General features: G+C 42.4%; 2 protein-coding genes across 6 annotated transcripts in view; one reads left to right on the top strand and one right to left on the bottom strand.

Moving 5' to 3' along the window:
* Positions 1-22248, top strand: part of MTUS2 (microtubule associated scaffold protein 2) — a 697108-nt gene extending 674860 nt beyond the window's left edge. For all 3 annotated transcript variants that reach the window (XM_056561844.1, XM_056561842.1, XM_056561843.1), the window contains exons 13-15: positions 2329-2448; positions 12122-12219; positions 17530-22248. In XM_056561844.1, the coding sequence (XP_056417819.1) occupies positions 2329-2448; positions 12122-12219; positions 17530-17740 (429 nt within the window). In that variant the 3' untranslated portion in view covers positions 17741-22248. The remainder of the gene's footprint in view (positions 1-2328; positions 2449-12121; positions 12220-17529) is intronic.
* Positions 2472-10741, bottom strand: LOC130358508 (uncharacterized). 3 transcript variants are annotated; one of them, XR_008889547.1, is made up of 2 exons: positions 4613-10741; positions 2472-2769 (listed from the first exon to the last, which is right to left on the bottom strand). XR_008889547.1 is itself a non-coding variant. In XM_056561841.1 (2 exons), exon 2 carries the CDS (start codon positions 9790-9792, stop codon positions 4864-4866), a length of 4929 nt encoding a protein of 1642 aa, XP_056417816.1. In that variant the 5' UTR covers positions 9793-10127; positions 10309-10741; the 3' UTR covers positions 4303-4863. The 3 variants fall into 3 exon arrangements, 1 of the variants encoding a protein (XP_056417816.1); XR_008889546.1 differs by lacking the exon at positions 2472-2769 and adding an exon at positions 4052-4431; XM_056561841.1 differs by lacking the exon at positions 2472-2769 and having other exon boundaries at positions 4303-10127; positions 10309-10741.
* Positions 22249-23853: the final 1605 nt, after the last annotated feature.

Here is a 23853-nt window from a genome sequence, read left to right on the forward strand (position 1 = left end):
ATTCCGGTATGGTAACCACTGTCAACCAACCCAAAAACGGTTTGTAATAAAGGAATGTCCACAGCAAGGATTCTGAATAAACTGGAACTTTTACTTGAAAGTCTTAGGGAACAGTCTTTACAATTATGCAGTTCCTTCAGAGGCAACCGGGACACAGGATACCTTGCAGGAATGCTTGGACTTGTAGTTACTGAGATATTTAGGCAGGCCACTGTGCTACTAATATATTCCTTAGATGAGTAGTAGTCACTTGATTTGTAGAGAGAATTGTAACTCACGTTTTAGAAGTGGCTGCAGGTTCTTTAGGCTTTGGCCTAGATGAGATGAATTTGCAGTATACAGGACTTTATGCTTTCTTTAGGTCCAGGTCTCAAGAGAGCTAACTGAGAGACTACAACCCCTTATATACTAGGGGGCTGGACTGAAGCCCATTGGTTGCTAATGCCTGGGGTTCCTGTGCCCTTGGAACTCTGGGTATATCACATGAAAGTAGGTCACATGACCAAGGAAGGTCCTATACATTTTATACAAACTGTACAACTTTATACACAAGAACAATATGTACACAATATAGATATACAGTGCATTCAGATAAGACAGTGAAGGGTGAGCAAGGGGTGAGCCCTGCAGGAGAGCCCTATGTACTCAAGGGACTCTTCCTGAGGGGACTTACGGAGGGTACAGGACTAGGTCCTGTACCGGGACACCACAAAAGAATATCTATGATCTGTATGCATATTGCTTTTGAAGTAAAAAAAAAACACATTCACACCTTCGAGTGGCAGCTCTATATGGACAAGATGACCAAAGGGGTACATTCTGAACAAAGGGTTATTCCATTTGCTAGAGGTAAAATATCGTCTAGTTCTTATGTTATGCTAAACCTTCATACCTATATCGGGAGGGCTGATCTCAAGATATATTTGGAACCATTGGGTTTCAGTTTCCTTATAGAGACCAAATATGATGGGTCTGAGATCAAGGTGCAAAAGGAGGAGATACAAGGTGGTGGCATTGTCCTTGTCCCAGACTAGTCATGTGTGGTCTCTAACTGATCAGCGAATACAGAGAAATATAATAAGCTGGGTGTAATGATTATGACATGTACAATAGACATGAACATGTTTATTGTCACCCATTTTTTTTTTACTCAGGCACGTTGAACCATTCTGGCCCAGCCCCTTAATGGGGTACTCCCCTGCTCAGCGTTTGGAACAAACTGTTCCAAACGCTGGAGCCGGCAGCTCGTGATGTCATAGCCCCGCACCCTCATGATGTCACACCCCCTCCCATAGACTTGCCTCGAGGGGGTGGGGCTATTACATCACGACCTCCCGGCGCTGGCTCCAGTGTTCGGAGCAGTTTGTTCCAAACGCTGAGCAATGGAGTACCCCTTTAAGTTTCTTGCTCTCTAAACCAAAATTAGCCCAGGGAGAGTCTGTTTAGTTCACGTTACTAATGTTAATTTTTTTTAGATATTGGGGTAAAGAGATATTGCCAGTGTATTGTTTGTGAGGGCAACCTAAGACACCCTTATATGAGTCTTGGTGGCAAAATAGTATAGCGATTTATACTGGAGCTTGGGGATGATAAGTGGTGTTGGCATGTGACTACTTGGTATACTGCGTGAGAAAGTGACAAACACACTAGAATGGTGGTTGTCGTTACTTATTTCACCCCCAGACTCCATAACAAAGTTTGACGAGATAGCCCATCCATGGCAGATACGTTGTTTTGTCCCTTTGATAAAATGTTCAACTTTTCCAGAAAGAGTGGTCTTTCTACTCTATGTGGCCACAAAGTGTTCCACAACCAATAGCAGTGATTTCCTCCGATTGATAACTTTGCTGGCCAATTGAGGTGTAAGATTAACTGGAGTTAAAAATAGTTCTAAAAGCAATTTAGCAATCCTGTCCCAAAAGGGAAGACAAGCGGGGATGACCACAAAATATGTAGAAGTGTTCTTTGAGAACCACGTTGTCTCCAGCACTCTTCAGAACCAATCTGATGTAATTGGGAGGTAATATCACCGCAGTCTAGTTTTCACCAATATTAGACCCTTTTTCCGACATGTCCGAACAAAAGGGAATGACCCCACCAAAAGGGATGTGATTAACGAAAGCTATGCTCACATCTGAAATAGCAAACTGGTTGAATAGTGTACCACGGTATGTAACAAACATAGCCTCAAATCTGAACATAGCCTTAGAGAACTGTGTAACTTGACATAAATATTCTAGAGTTTGATTCCTTTTTTTGTGTGAATAAATATACCATACATACTATACACAGCATTGACACAAGTGTTTGACATTTTTTGCCTTGCAGATCGCTCTGGCACCATACCGGCACTTGGACGACGACTTGATCAGCATTAGACAAGTCTTAGAAATGAAAAACCAGTTAATCCATGAGCAGGAAAAGAGGATAATGGATCTGGAGAAACTGGTGGGTGTCCACACAAAGGCAAGGTTTAGACATGTAACCGGGAGGGCCCTTTAAAAGGGGTCTTATACTTTTGGTGTGCAGCAGAAAGAAAGGAGTGAGAAATGTTATTATCCATATTCTGTCTTCTATACTGTATGCAGGGCTTGTAGGTGTAAGCGGTGAAACGGTAGAAGCAGTTTATAAACCTATTGTTCAGGCGGTATCTATAATATAGAATATGCACTTCCTCTTATGGAACAGTTCCGGAATATTCTCTTCTCCAATGCTGGACCCCGCAAGCCCAGTGGTCAGTAAAAGCAGGAATGGGTGAATTCAAAAATTCTGGGAAATAAAGCATTGCATGGAATATATAAATACGGTAGAGAGAATGCTGCTTATTGTTATCTCAATCTAGTGTACAGAAAGGAGTGGAGGACCTTCCTCTCGATGTTCATATGGCCTAATGAGAGTCAGACAACCTTCTTTAAAGGGGTACTCCACTGCTCAGCGTTTGGAACAAAATGTTCTGAACGCTTAGAGCCAGCACCGGGAGCTCGTGACGTCATAGACCCGCCCCCTCATGACATCACGCCCTGCCCCCTCAATGCAAATCTATGGGAGGGGGCATGACAGCTGTCACGCCTACTCCCATAGACTTGCATTGAGGGGACGAGGCTTGATGTCATGAGGGGCGGGGCTATGACATCACAAGCTCCCGGCTCTAAGCGTTCAGAACATTTTGTTCCAAACGCTGAGCAGTGGAGTACCCCTTTAAGGTTTTTCATATAGTGATAGCATATTCTAGAGATATGTCATTTCTTCGTAAGACTGAAAAAACCCTTTAAGATCATGGAAGTCCAACCTCTGGGATCCCCAATGTTCATGGGACTGCAGTTCCCTTCTGAGTTTTTTCCCTGTACTGAAATGGGGCCATGCTGTGGTGCCAACACAGCCATGTGTCTTTGGTTGCTGTGCAATGGAAAAACACGGTACCTGGGAGTCCTAAAGATTGTAGCAATTGTACCAGTCATAAAGTAATGGCATATCCAAGCATGGCTGTACCAAGTCATCCAGAGTCGGATACATCCTTTGCCTGTGAAAGAGGTTTCTAGGCCTTGTAATCTGTATGTAGTAGTAGTAGGACATATGGAAAGGGATTATCCTTTTGAAAAGTAGTCTAAGGCTGGGTTCACTCTACGTTTTGAAGAAACGGGAACCGGGGAGTGAAAACTGGGCTCTCCCGTATCCCAGCTGAACCCAGCCAGTATCTCATTAATTTCAATGAGCCGACCGGAGTAAGGGTACGTTCACACGCGTGGATTTACGCAGCTTATTTAGCTGCGGATACGCTGGTGAAGGCCCCGCTCTATGCTGGCTTTACATGTGCCTGCTGGTAGCGGCAATACGCCGCTATGAGCAGACACTGCAACGATGTGCGCGGCGTAGTCGCACATCGTGCCTGCTCTGAGCTAGGCAGAGAGCTCCCGCGATGTGCGAGTATACTGCGACTCGCACATCGCAGTGTGCCTGCTGGTAGTGGCGTATTGCCGCTACCAGCAGGCACATGTAAAGACAGCATAGAGCGGGGCCTTCACCAGCAGATCTGCAGCGTAAAATCCGCGCGTGTAAACGTACCCTTATATAGAGACTCCGTTCAGCTCATTTTTGCCCCATATTCCTGGTACGGCTGGGATACGGGGGCGCCCGTTTTTCCCTCCCCCAGCCGGATCAAGTTCCTGTATCTTCAAAACATAGTGTAAACCTACCCTAAGGCTATGTTCACACTCTGTGAAATCAAAACAAAAATGGCCATAAAATAGGTATAAAAAGTGCCAGTTTTTTTATTTTTATTATTCTAATAGTGTGTTTTATATAGGTCTATAATGTCTCCGCTGTCTCGTGGACACAGCTTCACATCAAGTTTATACCGAATCTCAAGGAAAGACACGCTGGTTTGCTTAACTGATGTAATCTTTACTGAGATATAATGAAAGTGCGGTAAAACTGTAAAACAAACATATGAAAGACAGATATAAGCATGGCTATTCAAGTGCCTTACATTATGCATTGCTAATACATAGATATGGTCTAACATGTGCTCACTTACTACACACTGAAAACACATTATCTATCTACAAATGCCGAGCATCTCTCTACACAAGATAACTAACAATTCCTTACTCACAGGCTTTGGTATTTATCAGATTTGCAGGCTGTATTAGCTTTAAGAAGTCCTGTGGATCTGGTCACTGTGGTGGCTGGAGCTGGAATGAATGAGACATGCCGGAGCTAGTCCTATGCTTTAGAGAGAAGGCCCGCCTCTAGGCTTCAAGAAAATGGAGGGTCTTAAAGGAACAGACCCTGCTGAGTGCCAAGCATGTAAAATACATTGCGAAGGCAGCACACTCCCCACCTGGCATACTTTTTGTTATGCCACTAACCCTTGGACAGAAGTAAAACTACTTCAGAAATTGGCCTTGCATACACTTTGGGAATGCCCTGTCTAACAATCCTAACTTCAACCTTTCTAACTCTAGCATCACTACTAGGATCAGTCCCCACAATGAGTCCAATAGGCCACTCGTTCCTGTGGGCCTGAGAGTCTTTCAGTAGGACAAAGTCTCCAACTTGTAAATTGGGCTTGTCATCTTGCCATTTTTTGCGTGGCTGGAATATCACCAGGTATTCCTGTCTCCACCTCTTCCAGAAAATGTCCGCAAGACTTTGAACTTGTTTCCTTTGCTTGGTGTACAAGTCCTTGAGCGAATTGTGTTGAGAAATCTCTTCCGTTTTCAGAAGGCCTTGGATTTCTTCTTTAAAGACTTCCTGCTGGATGCATCTGATGATCATGACCTTAAGTTTTCCGATTGCACGGGTCAGCGACTTCCAGCTGGAAAACCTTTCAAATCTATGAGCGCCCAGACTGTCTCTTGTAACTATAGTCCTACAAACTGTCACTTGAGGTCTTACCTCTTTGTCTTGATCTGGTTCTATGAGCTGAAAGGTCTCTACCTGAGTAGTTTCTTTGGTTTCTGGTTTACGAAGAAAGGATGGACCTACGAACCAGTTAGTTTGCTTGAGCGCAGCGGCTGGCACTAGTCTCGTCCCATGATCAGCTGGGTTCTTGTCTGTGCTGATGTGATGCCACTGTTCTGGACTTGTAGACTTTCTGATACGTGTCACTCTGTTGGCCACGTATGTATAAAATCTTCTTGAAGCATTGTGAATATATCCTAACACAATCTTGCTGTCTGTATAAAAGTTAATTGTATGGATCTCGATGTCCAGTTCTGTTGTAATCATGTCTGCCATCTCTACAGCTAAGACAGCAGCACAAAGTTCTAGACGTGGGACAGTGTGAGACGGTCTGGGAGCCAGCTTAGATTTTCCCATGAGGAACCCGACATGGCTTTGTCCCTCAGTGTCTATTACCCTAAGGTAGGCGACAGATGCGATAGCCATAGTGGAGGCGTCAGAGAATATGCATATTTCTCTTCTCTTTGTAGCAGACAAGGAAACAGATACGTATGGTCTAGGGATGTTGAGTTGTTCAAGCTCTAACAATGAGTCTTTCCACAACTTCCACTGCATTTCCTTCTCTTCAGGTAGAGGTATGTCCCAGTCACTTTGTTCTTGCTCAGTAGTGATCTGTCTCAAAAGAGCTTTGCCTTGCATGATGATGGGTGCTACGAACCCCAGGGGGTCGTAAAGACTGTTGACTGTAGATAGGACACCTCTTTTTGTGAATGGCTTCTCTTCTCTGGAGACCCTGAAGGTGAAACTGTCAGTCTTCAGGTCCCAACTAATCCCAAGACTTCTTTGCAAGGGTGGTGATTCTGTTCCTAGATCCAAGTCTTTGAGGTCTTTAGCACGGTCTTCCATTGGAAATGCTTCCATGACTCTGTTGCTGTTGGAAGCTACCTTGTTCAGTCTTATGTTGGATTCTGCCAACATTTCTCTTGTACTTTTCAGGACGTTGATAGCTTCTTCGTTGCTGGAGAAAGAAGCAAGTCCATCATCTACGTAGAAGTTCTTCATGACGAACTGTGTGGCTTCTTGACCATGTCTTTCACCTTGCTGTGCTGCTCGTCTCAGGTTGTAGATAGCTACAGCTGGAGAAGGACTGTTTCCAAACACATGTACCTTCATCCTGTACTCTGTGATTTCTTTGTTAAAGTCATTGTCTGCATACCACAGGAACCTTAAGTAGTCTCTGTGATCTTCACGAACAAGGAAACAGTAGAACATCTGTTGTACGTCTGCTGTCACTGCTACGAGTTCTTTTCTGAACCTGATGAGTACTCCAAGGAGTGTGTTGTTCAGGTCAGGTCCGCTGAGAAGGACATCATTTAGTGAGATGCCTTGGTGTTTCGCACTAGAGTCAAATACTACGCGTATCTGGCCTGGTTTCTGAGGATGGTACACCCCAAATATTGGTAAGTACCAGTGTTCTTGGTTCTCTTGTAGTGGTGGTGCCCTTTCAGCTTGATCGTTATCAAAGATCTTCTGCATGAAGGCTTGGAAGTGTTTCTTCATATTTGGCTTTCTTTGTAGCATGTGCTGCAACGAGGTGAAGCGTTTCTCTGCTTGTACCTTGTTGTCAGGAAGGCGATGGCGTGGTGACCGGAAGGGTAGAGGGGCTACCCAGCTGCCTGATTTGTCTCTGAAGACTTCCCTGTCCATAATCTCAAGGAAGAGAGTATCTTCCACCGAGGGTGCTAGCTTGTCGTCATCTCGTGTTCTTTCAAACACCTTACAGCCCAGTTCATCTGTATCTCCAGTTGAGGCTAAGTCTTCCATGCACCTCTGGATACTCCGATGATGTGTTGGGTTTACAAGTCTCTCTTTAATGTGTAGACTGTTGGTACATGGGCAAAGACAAGATGTACGACCATTCTGTAACAGATGTGTTCTGTAGACATTTACCTTTTCTGGTTTGTGGAGTCCGTCTAGACATACTTCTCCAACGATGACCCATCCGAGATCAAGGCGTTGTGCAAATGGTGCATTGTGTGGCCCATTGTACTGTTCTCTGACTTTGTGCAGTCTGAGGATATCTCTCCCAAGTAGAAGGATGATTGCAGCATCTGGATCTAGTGCTGGTATCTGGTCTGCTATTCGCACCAGATGGGGGTGATGACGAGCAACTTCAGGTGTGGGGATCTCTGACCTGTCGTCTGGTATCTCATCACATTCTATGAGGGTAGGAAGAGTCACCTTTGTCTTTCCATCTAATGACTCAATGATGTAGTTGTTTGCTCTTCTCCCTGTTGTCTCTACAACTCCAGAACAAGTCTTCAGGGTGTATGGAGTTGGACTTCCTTTGTCACCGAAGAGGTCAAAGAACTCTGTTTTTGCCAGAGATCTGTTACTCTGTTCATCCAAGACTGTGTACATCTTGATTGCTTTTTCTCTGAAGCCTGCAGGATACACCTTGACTAAGCATATCTTGGAACATGATCTGGGGCGGCCCTGCTCTGTACAGATCTCAGTACACTTTGAGGTTACTGCTGGCGTTGTACTCTCGCCTTGCTCCCCACCATGATCTTCTTGAGTTGCTGGAACTTCTTGTTTCCATGGTGGTGGTCCTGGGTGCAGTGCTGACAGGTGTTTGTCACTGTTGCACTCTGTGCATTTTATTGTTTTTGTACAGTCTTTTGCAAGATGCTGAATTGAAGCGCAACATCTGAAACAAATGTGATTGTCTTTAAGGTAAGCTTTGCGCTCTTCTAATGTCTTACTTCTGAAACTGCGACATTTTCTTAGTGGATGAGGCTTGTTGTGGATAAGACATATTTTGTCTGGCTCCTCAACTTTCTTACTTGTGTTGTCTTCCTGATTGACTGCAGACTCAGGCGAGACTTCTGTCTTCCGTACAGAAACTGTTGCTCTGCGTTCTTTGTAAGGCGTTGGATGTTTTTGCTCTACCTTTGGGGAGCTTGCAGTTCTCTTGTTCAGGAAAGCAAAGCTTGGATCATTGCGTGTTTCAGCTTGGTCTACGATGAATTCAGCAAGGAAGGCAAATGGTGGAAATGCGACTCGATGATCTTTCTTGTATCTTGATGCTTGAGTGACCCACCTTTCTTGCAAGTTGAAAGGAAGTTTCTCGATTATGGGATCAACTCCACGTGCTGTATCTAAGTATGAGAGACCTGGCAGATATCCACTAGACTTAGCGGCTTCTATTTCTAAGAGTAGGTCCCCAAACCCTCTCAGCTTTTGATTGTCTTTGTTTGTCATTCTTGGATAGTTTTCTATCCTCTTCAGAAGAGCATCTTCAATCACTTCAGGTGACCCATAGCAGTGTTCTAGTCTCCTCCACACCATTGCAAGTCCTGCTGCTGCGTCATGAACATGTACTGATCTGATTCTTTGGGCTTGCTCAGTGGACTCTGTTCCTAGCCATTTGACGAGCAGATCAAGCTTTTCTCTGTCTGTCAGATCTAAGTCTTGGGTACCGCTTAGGAAAGATGACTTCCAGGCCCAGTAGTTTTCTGGACGGTCATCGAATTTCATGAGACCAGCGCTCACTATCTCACGGCGCATCAGGAATCTTGCTACCTCTGTAGCTCTTGCTGCATCTGGTGAATACTTCCTGGGTGTAAACTCAGGGTATGGCTGCGGCTGGTAAGGCTGATGAGGTACTTGACTAAGTCTGCTTTGTTCTCCTCTGTTGTAAGTCTTTCTGCTATAATCCAGACTTGTATTTGCTTGAGGAGGGAGTACATCAGCATCCGTTTGCACTCTTGTCAGGTTGGCAGATTGGTCTCTGAGCATGCAACCACTTGACTTCCTACCCTGAGGTTCTAATTCAGTCTTGCAGTGTTGCATAGTATCAAAGTTGCTTATTGATGGTCTTGGTGCATAATTGAACTGCTGGTCAGTGTACATGGTTGCTTGTGACTGTATGTACTCACGGGTACGTTGGCTTGCGCTGAGGGGTGACATCTGGGTTTCTATGTCAGCGAACTGAGCTTCGGCAGCCCTTGTGAGAACTTCTGCCTCGGCTAAGGCTGCTGCAGCGTTTTTCTGCTGTTGCAGTAAGTGTAAAGATGCTTGCACTTCAGCTTGTTCTTTCATCAATTCAGCTTCCTGCTTTGCATAGGACGCCATTGCACAAGCTGCCTCTGCTTTCGCTCTTGCCTTAGTTGCTATGGCGCTAGCGGATGACAGGCTGGTGGTGCTTGAGTGTCTAGAACTATGGCGTTTAAATCTTGATGCATCGGCGCTAACCGAAGTTAGATTTGTTTGACTGGACGCTCTAGACAATGTTGTGCACCTAGATCTACTTCTTGGGAAGGTGTCTTCCTCTTTATAGGAGCATTGAGGGTTAACTGTCAGAGTGCTGTTCTCTGGGTTCTGCATCTTGATTTAGCTGGCAGCGTAGATAATGATGATGACTGGACACAGCACAGCGGTGATATAGCACGTGAGAGAATTAGTTTCACTTTCTAGTGCTTCGCGCCCTTACTCCGACACAGACTGCAGGGCACAGGATTTATGAGTCTTTTTTACTGCTGCGGACGATTCAAAGCTGATTAACTGCTTCTGATAACGTTTTAAAAGCCTTTTTACTATAATGTCTCCGCTGTCTCGTGGACACAGCTTCACATCAAGTTTATACCGAATCTCAAGGAAAGACACGCTGGTTTGCTTAACTGATGTAATCTTTACTGAGATATAATGAAAGTGCGGTAAAACTGTAAAACAAACATATGAAAGACAGATATAAGCATGGCTATTCAAGTGCCTTACATTATGCATTGCTAATACATAGATATGGTCTAACATGTGCTCACTTACTACACACTGAAAACACATTATCTATCTACAAATGCCGAGCATCTCTCTACACAAGATAACTAACAATTCCTTACTCACAGGCTTTGGTATTTATCAGATTTGCAGGCTGTATTAGCTTTAAGAAGTCCTGTGGATCTGGTCACTGTGGTGGCTGGAGCTGGAATGAATGAGACATGCCGGAGCTAGTCCTATGCTTTAGAGAGAAGGCCCGCCTCTAGGCTTCAAGAAAATGGAGGGTCTTAAAGGAACAGACCCTGCTGAGTGCCAAGCATGTAAAATACATTGCGAAGGCAGCACAAGGTCTATAAAAAAGCAAAAGTCAGTGCACACATTGGGGGAAATTTATCAAAACCTGTCCAGAGGAAAAGTTGCTGAGTTGCCCATAGCAACCAATCAGATCGCTTGGATATCCATATATACTTGGAAATGGACCAGATGTGAAAAGCACGGATATTTGTGTTTGGGGTCCTGCAAAATAATACTGTATATTAGTGTTTCCCAACCAGGGTGCTGCCAGCTGTTGCAAAACTACAACTCCCAGCATGCTGGGAGTTGTAGTTTTGCAAAATCTGGAGGCACCCTGGTTGGGAAACACTGCTGTGAATACTCTGATATGGACTAAACATAGTAACTACTAGACCAGTGGTCTCCAACCTGCGGACCTCCAGATGTTGCAAAACTACAACTCCCAGCATGCCCGGACAGCCGTTGGCTGTCCGGGCATGCTGGGAGTTGTAGTTTTGCAACATCTGGAGGTCTGCAGGTTGAAGACCACTTACTAGACTATGTTCAGGCCACTGGGTTGCTATGACTCTGGGTTGCTATGGGCAACTCAGCATCTTTTCCTCTGAACAAGTTTTTAAAATCTCCTACATTGTCCAAATTAACGCCTGTGATTCCAATGTTGGAATTATGGAAATTTTTTTAAACAATCATTGGCCCTGATTTACTAAGAGTGTTGTGTAGGTTTCTTTGTGGGTTTAAATTCCCTACAATTTTTTCCCCACTGTATTTACTAAGGTTTCCCTACATTTTCCACTTTTCCCTACACTTTCCTTTTTTTACACATGTTCTGATCTGTCGGGTTTTCCTCAGCTCAAATCCACCACATTTTCTGTGGAAACTAGAGATGAGCGAACTTACAGTAAATTCGATTCGTCACGAACTTCTCGGCTCGGCAGTTGATGACTTATCCTGCATAAATTAGTTCAGCTTTCAGGTGCTCCGGGGGGCTGGAAAAGGTGGATACAGTCCTAGGAGACTCTTTCCTAGGACTGTATCCACCTTTTCCAGCCCACCGGAGGCACCTGAAAGCTGAACTAATTTATACAGGAAAAGTCATCAACTGCCGAGCCGAGAAGTTCGTGACGAATCGAATTTACTGTAAGTTCGCTCATCTCTAGTGCAAACCTTAGTAAATATGTTGTTGTTTTTTTTGTTAAAATGTCGGGGACACGCCCCATTGTCTGTGACCACACCCCTTTTCCCAGATTTCCCTTTTTCAGGTTTCCTCAGTAAAATGGAGAGTTTTTTTTTTTTTTTTGTTTAGTTTTTTTCATTTCTGGCGCAATGAGACAGAATCTGGCGCACAACCCGACAAAACATGTCGGGTTTACAATAGTAAATCAGGGCATATATGTGCGGTAATGGCTCGATAAAGGCCGGATTGCTCTGCAGAAACGTCATGACGGTGTTCAGTAAAAGCTCTTTGTAGCTTTTCAACAACTTTTTGAAGAAGTGGCGCTGGGGTCGATTTTACTGATACAGTTTTGGGGCCAAGAGGATGACGCTGCATCACGAAAAAGAATGGGATCCAGTGAGAGAGGTGCTGCTGCTTTGCCTTTGCTATTGACATTATAATAATAATCTGTTCATTTATTTCCTTTCATAGGCTGAAATAAATGTTGTCTTGGAGGAAAAAATACAGGTCCTTCAACAGCAGAATGAAGACATGAGGGCCCGCATTGACAAGAACGTGGTAGTTACCAGGTACGAACTTCTAGGGCAACATTTCCCAACCAGTGTGCCTCCAGCTGTTGCCAGTCACTTTTGTGTTGTTTTTGTTTTGTGTATTTTATATCTAATACACACGGTATGATCTTCTGCTATCTTATGCAGCCAAAAGCACAATGCACTACTCCACCCATCTGTCTCCTTATCTGAACATTGCTGCTGGAGTTAGACATTGCACATTGTTTTTATTTTTCTTCATGCCATACATATTCCCATATATTCATTCATACTATACTATATGTATATATATATATATATATATATATATATATATATATATATATTCCACTGTATGGATATGTTCGCATACCTTCTTTCAGTTTACAAGTTTTATAGAACTCAATTTAAAAAAAAAAAAAAAACATCTGGAATGCACATACAGTATTACATAATGGCCACTATAAAAAAAAAAAATAAAGTCTATTGAGCAATAGACGGCTACAAAAAAATAGCATTTTATTATCAATTAAAAAGATGACATTGAGAAAAAATGTGTGGGAACATGGCCTCCTGCAGTTTTTGCAGTTCATTTTATCAACTTTTTTTTTTTTTTTTAAACCATCCAACAGTATTTTTATTGAATCGTCAAGTACAATTAGAACATTATGTGTACAGTTAACATTTTGTAATACAAGAAATTGGACTGTATTGCTCTAGACATTAAAGGGAAAGTAAGTTGTAAAAAGAACAATTAATAAAGGAAGGAAACTAAGAACAATTTTGTTACAAAGTTTGTATTAAAGCGTAAAAAAGAAAAAAAAAAAAAACACTGCAGTCATACTTGGTAATGGTCTCTGATCATGTCCAGCCTTTTTTTTCTGTGCTGTAAGCACCCCTTATCTCCTGGATAGGCTTCTGCTGTTCTCCTAAACTCTGTGGGCGTTCACAGGCAGTGGTGATGATTGTCCTCACGTCTGTAAACTTCCTGTCCCTTAGTTGCCAGGTTGACAGCAGCAGTCTCCCCCCTACAGCTTTCCTCACTGTTCACCACAGCTTACTACTGCAGCCCTCTACACAAAGCCCTACACACTCAACTGTGATGGCCACACACACACTCAGCTCTGCTGAACACACACAGCTTACTACTGCAGCCCTCTACACAAAGCCCTACACACTCAACTGTGATGGACACACACACACTCAGCTCTGCTGAACACACACAGCTTACTACTGCAGCCCTCTACACAAAGCCCTACACACTCAACTGTGATGGACACACACACACACTTAGCTCTGCTGAACACACACAGCTTACTACTGCAGCCCTCTACACAAAGCCCTACACACTCAACTGTGATGGGCACACACACACACTCAGCTCTGCTGAACACACACAGCTTACTACTGCAGCCCTCTACACAAAGCCCTACACACTCAACTGTGATGGGCACACACACACACTCAGCTCTGCTGAACACACACAGCTTACTACTGCAGCCCTCTACACAAAGCCCTACACACTCAACTGTGATGAACACACACAGCTTACTACTGCAGCCCTCTACACAAAGCCCTACACACTCAACTGTGATGGACACACACAGCTTTTTACTACTGCAGCCCTCTACACAAAGTCCTACACTCTCAACTGTGATGGGAACACACACACACTCAGCTCTGCTGAACACACACAGCTTACTACTGCAGCCCTCTACACAAAGCCCTACACACTCAACTGTGATGGACACACACAACTTTTTACTACTGCAGCCCTCTACACAAAGTCCTACACACTCAACAGTGATGGACACACACACACACACACTCAACTCTGCTGAACACACACAGCTTACTACTGCAGCCCTCTACACAAAGCCCTACACACTCAACTGTGATGGACACACACACACTCAGCTCTGCTGAACACACACAGCTTACTACTGCAGCCCTCTACACAAAGCCCTACAGACTCAACTGTGATGGGCACACACACACTCAGCTCTGCTGAACACACAGCTTACTACTGCAGCCCTCTACACAAAGCCCTACACACTCAACTGTGATGGACACACACAGCTTTTTACTACTGCAGCCCTCTACACAAAGTCCTACACTCTCAACTGTGATGGGAACACACACACACACTCAGCTCTGCTGAACACACACAGCTTACTACTGCAGCCCTCTACACAAAGTCCTACACTCTCAACTGTGATGGGCACACACACACACACACACTCAGCTCTGCTGAACACACACAGCTTACTACTGCAGCCCTCTACACAAAGCCCTACACACTCAACTGTGATGGACACACACAGCTTTTTACTACTGCAGCCCTCTACACAAAGTCCTACACACTCAACTGTGATGGACACACACAGCTTTGTACTACTGCAGCCCTCTACACAAAGTCCTACACTCTCAACTGTGATGGGCACACACACACACTCAGCTCTGCTGAACACACACAGCTTACTACTGCAGCCCTCTACACAAAGTCCTACACTCTCAACTGTGATGGGCACACACACACACACACACTCAGCTCTGCTGAACACACACAGCTTACTACTGCAGCCCTCTACACAAAGCCCTACACACTCAACTGTGATGGACACACACAGCTTTTTACTACTGCAGCCCTCTACACAAAGTCCTACACACTCAACTGTGATGGACACACACAGCTTTGTACTACTGCAGCCCTCTACACAAAGTCCTACACTCTCAACTGTGATGGGCACACACACACACTCAGCTCTGCTGAACACACACAGCTTACTACTGCAGCCCTCTACACAAAGCCCTACACACTCAACTGTGATGGACACACACAGCTTTTTACTACTGCATCCCTCTACACAAAGTCCTACACACTCAACAGTGATGGACACACACACACACTCAGCTCTGCTGAGCACACACAGCTTACTACTGCAGCCCTCTACACAAAGCCCTACACACTCAACTGCGATGGACACACACAGCTTACTACTGCAGCCCTCTACACAAAGCCATACACATTCAACTGTGATGGACACACACACACTCAGCTCTGCTGAACACAAACAGCTTACTACTGCAGCCCTATACATAAAGCCCTACACACTCAGCTGTGATGGACAACCTCCCCCCCCCCCTTTCACCCTACAGTATTATGAAGAGAGTTGTCTGTATAGGAGATGGCACACACTGCTGTCAACCTCTGCCTCAGTGAGAACAGAGCCTCTGTGCTCTGCAGAGTGATTGACAGACCAGCACAGCACTAAGCCCGCCCCCACTTCCTGTATTCTGACTAAGCTAGAGAATTGCCACAGTCAGTTTGCAGAGGGACAGCAGTGTGGAAGAGGATATGGGGACCCCTAGTGGCCATTATTTTAGGGAGGATTTTCAAAGGTAAAATGGCCCAAAAATTATACAAGTATATTGGAGATTCACTTATATTAACAGGCACTTATCATAAAAAAAAAATTGTGTCAGTGTCTATTTAAGAGAGTCTATGGCAGTTGTAAAGTGTTTAGTAGTATCCATTAAAGTCCTTATTTAATATTCTTCTATTTATTATGACGTTATACTTTATTAGTCATATTTATTGCCAAGGAATTACATTCATATTGTATAGGGACACAGTTCCCTAAAAAAACACCTTGTTTATTGTTTGTGTTGTATATTACAAGTTGTTAAATAGTTGATCGCTGTTTATCAACAAATTTAATTAGATATATTTTTGCACATATTACACAGAAAAAAAAATATTACTTATTCCCATAGACTATTACTGTGCATTCAAAATGCATATGTAGTCATTGAATTAAACATAATTTTCCTACCCTATGAACCTAACATTTGTCAGTAATAAAAGTAATAATGCTGTACTAAATTACTCAATAATATAATTTTATTAGACATCAATAGTTAACAGATGAGAACAAAAAAGATCTCCTAAACCTCTAAAAACATATTACCCCCCCCTTCCCTAAAATGCAGAAGTATACCATAGATAGATAGATACATATTAGATAGATAGATACATATGAGATAGATAGATATGATATATATATATATATATATATATATATATATATAGATATATATATATATATAGATAGGTAGATAGATATGAGATAGATAGATAGATAGATAGATATGAGATAGATATATAGATAGATAGATAGATAGATATGAGATAGATATATACATATGAGATAGATAGATATGAGATAGATAGATAGATAGATAGATAGATAGATACATATGAGATAGGTAGATAGATATGAGATAGATAATAAATAGATAGATAGATATGAGATAGATAGATAGATATGAGATAGATACATATGAGATAGATAGATAGATAGATATGAGATAGATAGATATGAGATAGATAGATAATCTAGATTTATATACAGGAAGGGTGAACATCTCAGGACCAGATCCTATTGCCCATACCACCATCAGTCCATATAATATTTTACATTCAACAGAATATTGTGCACTTAGGGCACTAACACCGGATACATATATATTAGGTAATACATCACAATGAGGTAATACAAAATGAATTTCATAGTACTTTACATGAGGTACCAATCCTGCTTAAGACATGTGGGGCCCACTGCACAACACAAGTTAAAGCACAACTCTGCTGTTGGACTGGCGTCAGGATACTTGTCTTGAGACTTCCCCACTGATAAAGCGCCCAGGAAACGGATTTACAAGAAGATCCAGGACTTCCGGGAAATACACATCCTGCTTACATTAGCAGTGGGCAAGTCTCTGGCTATGAAGATGTGAGCAGGTTCAAAAGCGTATCCTGGCCCAGACCAACATGAGTTGCGCTTTAAAGGGGTTATCCAGGAAAAAACTTTTTTTTTATATATATATCAACGGGCTCCAGAAAGTTAAACAGATTTATAAATTACTTCTATTAAAAAATCTTAATCCTTTCAGTACTTATGAGCTGATGGAGTTGAATTGTTCTTTTCTGTCTAAGTGCTCTCTGATGACACCTGTCTCAGGAACTGTCCAGAGTAGAAGCAAATCCCCATAGCAAACCTTTTCTACTCTGTGCAGTTTCCGAGACAGGCAGAGATGTCAGCAGAGAGCACTGTTGCCAGACAGAAAAGAACAACTCAACTTCCGCAGCTCATAAGTACTGAAAGGATTAAGATTTTTTTAATAGAAGTAATTTACAAATCTGTTTAACTTTCTGGACCCAGTTGATATAAAAAAATAAAATAAAATAAAAAAGTTTTTCCCTGGAATACCCCTTTAAGGTGTTGGATTTTCTCATGACATGACCATAGACTATAACTTATATTTATTTCTTGTTTTATAATTCAGGCAATTATCAGTTGAAAATGCTACCCTACAAGAGAGTGTGGAAAAAGAGAGCAAAGAGAAGAAAAGGTTAAGCCGCACCAATGAAGAACTCGTATGGAAACTCCAGACCGCAGAGTCCATGAGTCCTATCAAGTACCCCTCATCTCCCGTCCACCGCTCTGCTTCTTCGGGCCCACTGTCACCCTCCAAAGTCAACTCCGCTCAGAGATGACGCTGCAGCAGCTTATGAATAGACAAGCTTTATTTTCCGTACAGTTGCGCGCAGAGCGTAGTCTTTGGATTCCTGTGACTACGTGTAAAAACCCAGTGTACCTTTTCAGAAGACTGGATACCAAGGTACCACCATACCTCCCGTCTTTCCTATGAACCTCAAGCCAAGAAAACAAAACAAAACAAAAAAAACATTCCACTAAAACAATTCCTCAAAAGCCACACCAATGTTTCAGGTTACATCCAGTCCAATATGCTGGGGATATATGTATATACAATGTGGTTATTGTATACATGATTGCACACACTTTACAGGTTGATTTGTACATAAAGATGCAATGTACATATGAGAGCTTGTGTATTTTAGTTTTTTTTATGTTGCTGACGTGTTTGTTCAGCTGTTTTCTAAGCCGTGCCTCTGTCTTCTACCTGAACGGGACATGTTTCTGTCCATCTCGTTTTTACCGCTTATTGTAACGAAAAAAGTAACACTAATCTATAAAGATGTAACAAAAGCGCCTTCTAAATGGTACTACACAATCACCAGCTATGTATTATTACAGGTTAAGGCTGCCGACACAATAATCCAATGCTTTGCCCGCATGTCAGGTATTCGTTTTCTCGTGTGTGATTTGTTACAAGGCATCACTGGATATTGTCTCTTTTTGGATTTGATGTTTTTTGAGAAATAAGCTTTCATGGTCACTAGGGGGCACTGTGCTTTGGCTTAGACCAGAAAAAAAAAGCCAGATTTCTTGAGTTGTACATAACTTAGACACTACCTTCCAATCTTCATTGACTCTGCTTCCAACTCCAACCACGTTGTCGTATAACATTGACTCTGCCCATGTTGGCTTAGACCATGTTACATTGTATTCAAAGACATAGTTGTGTTTATTCGTCTTAGGCTTCTGAATTATCTTCTTTGTGTCAGAAAATACATGTTTTACATTATTTATTTAATTTTTAATTATTATTTTTTATTTTTTTTTGTAAATTTTGTAATGCACATGTGAATATAGGATTCTGCCTGCAGATGAGCATCGGATTTCTAGTTAGTTTTTATTGGGAGTTTGTTGAATTGCCCACCTGAAAATATTCAGCAACTAGATAGAAAGATTTATTTTGGAATGTGATATCGATTTATTACGATCATCTTATTAAAAAAAAAAAACCTGTATGGGCATTTACTGTGTGTTTATAGCTGTTTAGTCATAGCCATGTCTGCTCATGTACCGTATGAAATTCACCTTTCCACTGTGATTCAATGCTGCAGGAATCGGTTGTCTATGTACAGGACTTTACATTGAGATAATGCTAATGCGTAGGTTCTGCAGCATAGTGGATATAAAGTATAAATTGAGAGGGGGGGGGGGGGGATTATATTATTTATTTATTTTATTTTACTATAACCAAAACTTCAAAAGCTATAAGTAGTTTGTTTGAAAAATGGATAACATTTCAACTCCACTGAAATTTTAGCTTGACGTAAAATTGCAGGTTACCAAGACCTCATGGTTTTCTTATGGGCGCACGTACCATAGTGGCTGTACTGGGGCCCTTGGAGAGAGGGGGCCCATCCTCGTTGGTCCCATTCTTTTTTTCTAATGGTAAGACACTATGCGGAAACTTCTCTATCCAGTTATCTGCATTTTTAGCAAATTAATGGAAGAGGGTATTGACCAATGGGTCATGGAAAGTAAAGGGAAATAAATAATAGACATTGCTGTCCTGGGGGGAAAAATTAGATGCTATTTTAGGAAGCCCATGTCGATATTTGTTACCTGGCCCCCTTTCTTCTATGTACGCCAAAGCCTATGGGGTAAAAATTATCCACCACTTTTTCTGCTTAAAGGAAAACGTTATGGCAATGGTTGCGTTGGCCGACAATTTTATCACAACCCTGGAACCTATAGGTACAATGGGGAGAGATTTCTCAATATTGTTACTGGATACATCATTTGCGAAAGTGTTAAAATGATATCAAAATGGTTATTATATTATATTATTATAATATATGGTGCAACTCTTCAGATCAAACTCTAGATCAATTTGACAATCTTTTCTTTACACAGCTGAATATATACTTCAACAATTCTGAAGTAAAAAAAAAACAATTATGACAGATATGCAAAATTCTGAAAAAAAAAAATCTTGAGATGCATAATAAATACATTTGTAGCATTTTGGACACAGTGGTCCAGATCTAGTAAAATTGTCATGGACGGACAGTCTTCAAAGGCTAATAGTAATAGACAGTCTTCCGCAAGATATAATAAAGAATTTTCAATCTATTGTCTTACTTTAAACCAGAAATATGCACCACAATTATGCCACATTTTTGGCGCATTTAGACTACGTCCTTTTTGTAAAATGTATGATTATGAAGGCCATGCTCCTTTTGTCAGACCAGCACCAAAGTTCTTGCGCAGCTGCAATAGTAGATCAGGACCACTATGTGACAGGATTCTACAGTATTGCGCTTAGTAAATCTCTCCCATCAATTCTTTCTGCCATTCGATGGACCCCATTGTCAAGTATCCATAATGGTGTCCGGACCTTTACCAAACTTTATAGTGCCACATGCTGCCCCATAGTGGCTGGGACTTTTGTATGAACCTGCAACAGTGGCTCTTAGCGTGAATGAGGCCTAACAAGAAATGGATAGGAGAGGAAAGTTGGACAGTTTAGTCCATTAGTTTCAATACATTTTGTACTTAAATGATTGTTCCAGACACCAACACAAAACTGATATCTGGCACATAATAATTTTGGCCAGGTTGGATATTTTGTCCATTTGACCAATCTGTCATCAATAATTTACCAAGTTTTCTGTAATGTCTTTGGTCTTCTTCTGATATGGATCAAACAAAAAAACAACATGGACATAATCTTGTTAGAAGTAGACCCAAAATGTCCCTACATTGGGACATTTTGGGGGAGATTTATCAAAGGATTTAGAATTGTTTTTCCTGTCTAAATTCGTCGCACAGAAAGTCGCAGTCTAAATATGTGCGCCTTTTTTGCGACTTTTGCTTTAGAGGATTTTTAGAACATGATGCATTCTAGTCTATTTTAGACGGAAATGCATTGGAAAATGCATTGGTGCTGAATTTATCAAAAGCGACTTTTTGGCGACAAGTCGCATCGGCTGAAAGTACGCCAAAATGTCAGACCATGCTGGAGCAGGTTTAAATACAGTCTAAAGCATAGATCCCAAAGTCCGTGCGCAGAATGTATCAAGAGCCGTGTGACTTTTGATAAATTAGGCACAAAATAGACCGGCCTAATGCTCTGTAGTTTGGTCTATATTGATGCGGGACATATACAACTTTGATAAATCTCCCCCTTTGGGTCTAATCAGTTTTCAGACTGTCCACCTTTTAACACCATGATGCTTTCAGATTCTGCATTTTATGACGATTAACTTAATATATTTATTGTGGTCTGATCTAATGTTTTCTTATACTGGGTTTTAAATTCCCCATGTAGACAGAGTTAAAGGGGTGTTCCAGACGTAAAGAAAAAATAATATGGTGCTGGAATGGGGGAAAAATAGAAAAGAAACACATACTAACCTAGTAGCTCCTGCTGTTCACTTTTATCCTCCCCCACCCCCCCAAATATCTTTTCTCTTCTTCATGATTTCAAGAAGAGGTGCGGGACCTGCCCGCTCAGCCAATCACTAGCCAAAACAGGACACTGTTGAAGTCAATGATTGCCTGAGCAAGCAGGTCCTGCACCCAGAGAAGATCAGGGGACGGAGGAGGAGCTGTAGGGGACCTACAGGGCTAGAATTATTTTTTCTATTTATATTTAGAGCTCTGTATCAAAATACCTTTATAGGTGTCAGAGCTTAGATATAAGTCTGCACTGAATTCTGGAGCGCGATAAAATTAAAATGGTGATCAAGAGTGGACATTCATATATACTCTTCCTCTATGATATGGAGCCCTCATGGACTGTACCCCACAATGTAGAACGCTTGCTTTACTTTAGCAACAAATACCTTCTCTCAGGGAGTGTCCTTGTTTTATCTAAGATAGAAGAAAAAATTATTATGTAATATTTTTTAAGGTAACACTCCATAAGTTGACGTGGCATTAGAGAATCACCTAAAAACTATTGGTTGTAATGTAGATGGATGGCATGAACCGTCACTTTACCAAGTGATGAGGATACATCAGTTTGCATCTTAATAACCTCATCCACAGCACTGTGTAACAAGGGTTGTTTGGCACAGATCGAGGTGGACCCTTGTTCTTCTTTAAAGATACTATTATGTGTGTTAATAGCCTCACTTACTCCTCGCTTTTCCTGCTACATTTTCTTGTCTGTTTTTGTTTAATCAATAGAGACGATTTGATTATTCACCACCCTATGGGGTATAGATACTCACTTACCAGAATCACTCATAGTTGGCTGTACAGGTGACCAAAGATACACAAGACCACCATCCTTAAAAAGACTTGTGGACAACCCCCAAAAAAGGAGATTTATTGTCATTAAAGGGTTACTCCGCCCCTAGACATCTTATCCCCTATCCAAAGGATTGGGGATAAGATGTCAGATCACGGGGTCCCGCCGCTGGGGACCCCCGCAATATAGCAAGCAGCACCCACCTGTTACTGCTTCCGGAAGCGCTGGAGGATCTCAGGCTAATTCCTCCCGACCACAGGGACGGAAGATTGTGACGTCACGACTCCGCCCCCGTGTGATGTCACACCCCGCCCCCTAAATGCAAGTCTATGGGAGGGGGCATGACGGCTGTCACGCCCCCTCCCATAGACCTGCATTGAGGGGGCGGGGGCGTGATGTCACGATCTTCCGTCCTCGTGGTCGGGAGGAATTAGCCTGATATCCTCCAGTGCTTCCGGAAGAAGTTACAGGTGGGTGCTGCATGCTATATTGCGGGGGTCCCCAGCGGCGGGACCCCGGCGATCTGACATCTTATCCCCTATCCTTTGGATAGGGGATAAGATGTCTAGGGGCGGAGTACCCCTTTAAATAGCTTAGCGATTCCTGGTCACACATTTTTAGTTTCTAGATACGCCTTTTTGGTTCCTGATAAATGAGGGTTTAAAAATTGTCTGGGAATTAGGGGAATCAGTAAGATGGGCGTTAACTTAATTTTAATGATGGGAGTGACTATACAGTCAATCAGGTGGTGGGCGGGATTATACAGTCAGGGGGTGTGAATGTTGGACATTTAGGGGCGTGTATGCCTAATGCACATGCCCTGAGTAAACAATCCCGCCCATCACCTGATAGTCCCATCATTAAAATTAAGTTCATTTGACTGATTCCTCGAATTGTCAGACAAATTATAAACCCCCATATTTCAGGAACAGAAGAAACTGTAAAAAGGTGTGTGATCAGGGCACCCTAAGTTATTTATGACATTTATGATCATGCAATCTAATTTTTTGGGTCATTGGCCACAGGTCCACTTTAAACCATTTACTGTGTAAGCCAGAGTTTTCCAAACAGTGTGCCTCCAGCTGTTGCAAAACTATAACTCCCAACATGGGATGCTGGAAGTTGTAGTTTTGCAACAGCTGGAGACACACTGTTTGGAAAACTCTGGTATAAGCTGATATTTTACAATGCCAAGAACTGCATGTGGCCAGGTCTCTTTTTAGTATGTGTGGTCACGGCCCCATTGTCCTTTTTGTGTTCAATGATGGAACTGCTTTTAATATTGTATCCATTCTTTGGTGTTCACCCCATCAGGACCAATCTATTTTGCCTGGAGTGTTTCTTTAGGAACTTTAATAATGCACATTTTTTTTATCAAAGGTAAAATTTGTTACTATTGCAGATCACAAGATTACACCATGATTAAAAGGTTTTTTTTCCCCAAATTGGCAGGGTACTGACACTGTCACCAGCACCACCAACAATCAGGTGTTCGGCATCTGTGAATGGGTCTGGAAGGAGTTGGCTCCATTGACTTCATAGTGGTCAGAGCTGGTTACTGCAGTCAGCTCCCATTCACTTTAACAGGAGCTAAGCTGCAGGTAAGCGGAGCTGCCATTACAGTGACACGAGAACAACTGCTTCCATATCCTGTTCATTGGGTATTGCCAACGCCAAACAGCTGATCGTGGGGAT

Source organism: Hyla sarda, chromosome 2, assembly GCF_029499605.1.
Source record: "Hyla sarda isolate aHylSar1 chromosome 2, aHylSar1.hap1, whole genome shotgun sequence".
Lineage (NCBI taxonomy): Eukaryota > Metazoa > Chordata > Amphibia > Anura > Hylidae > Hyla > Hyla sarda.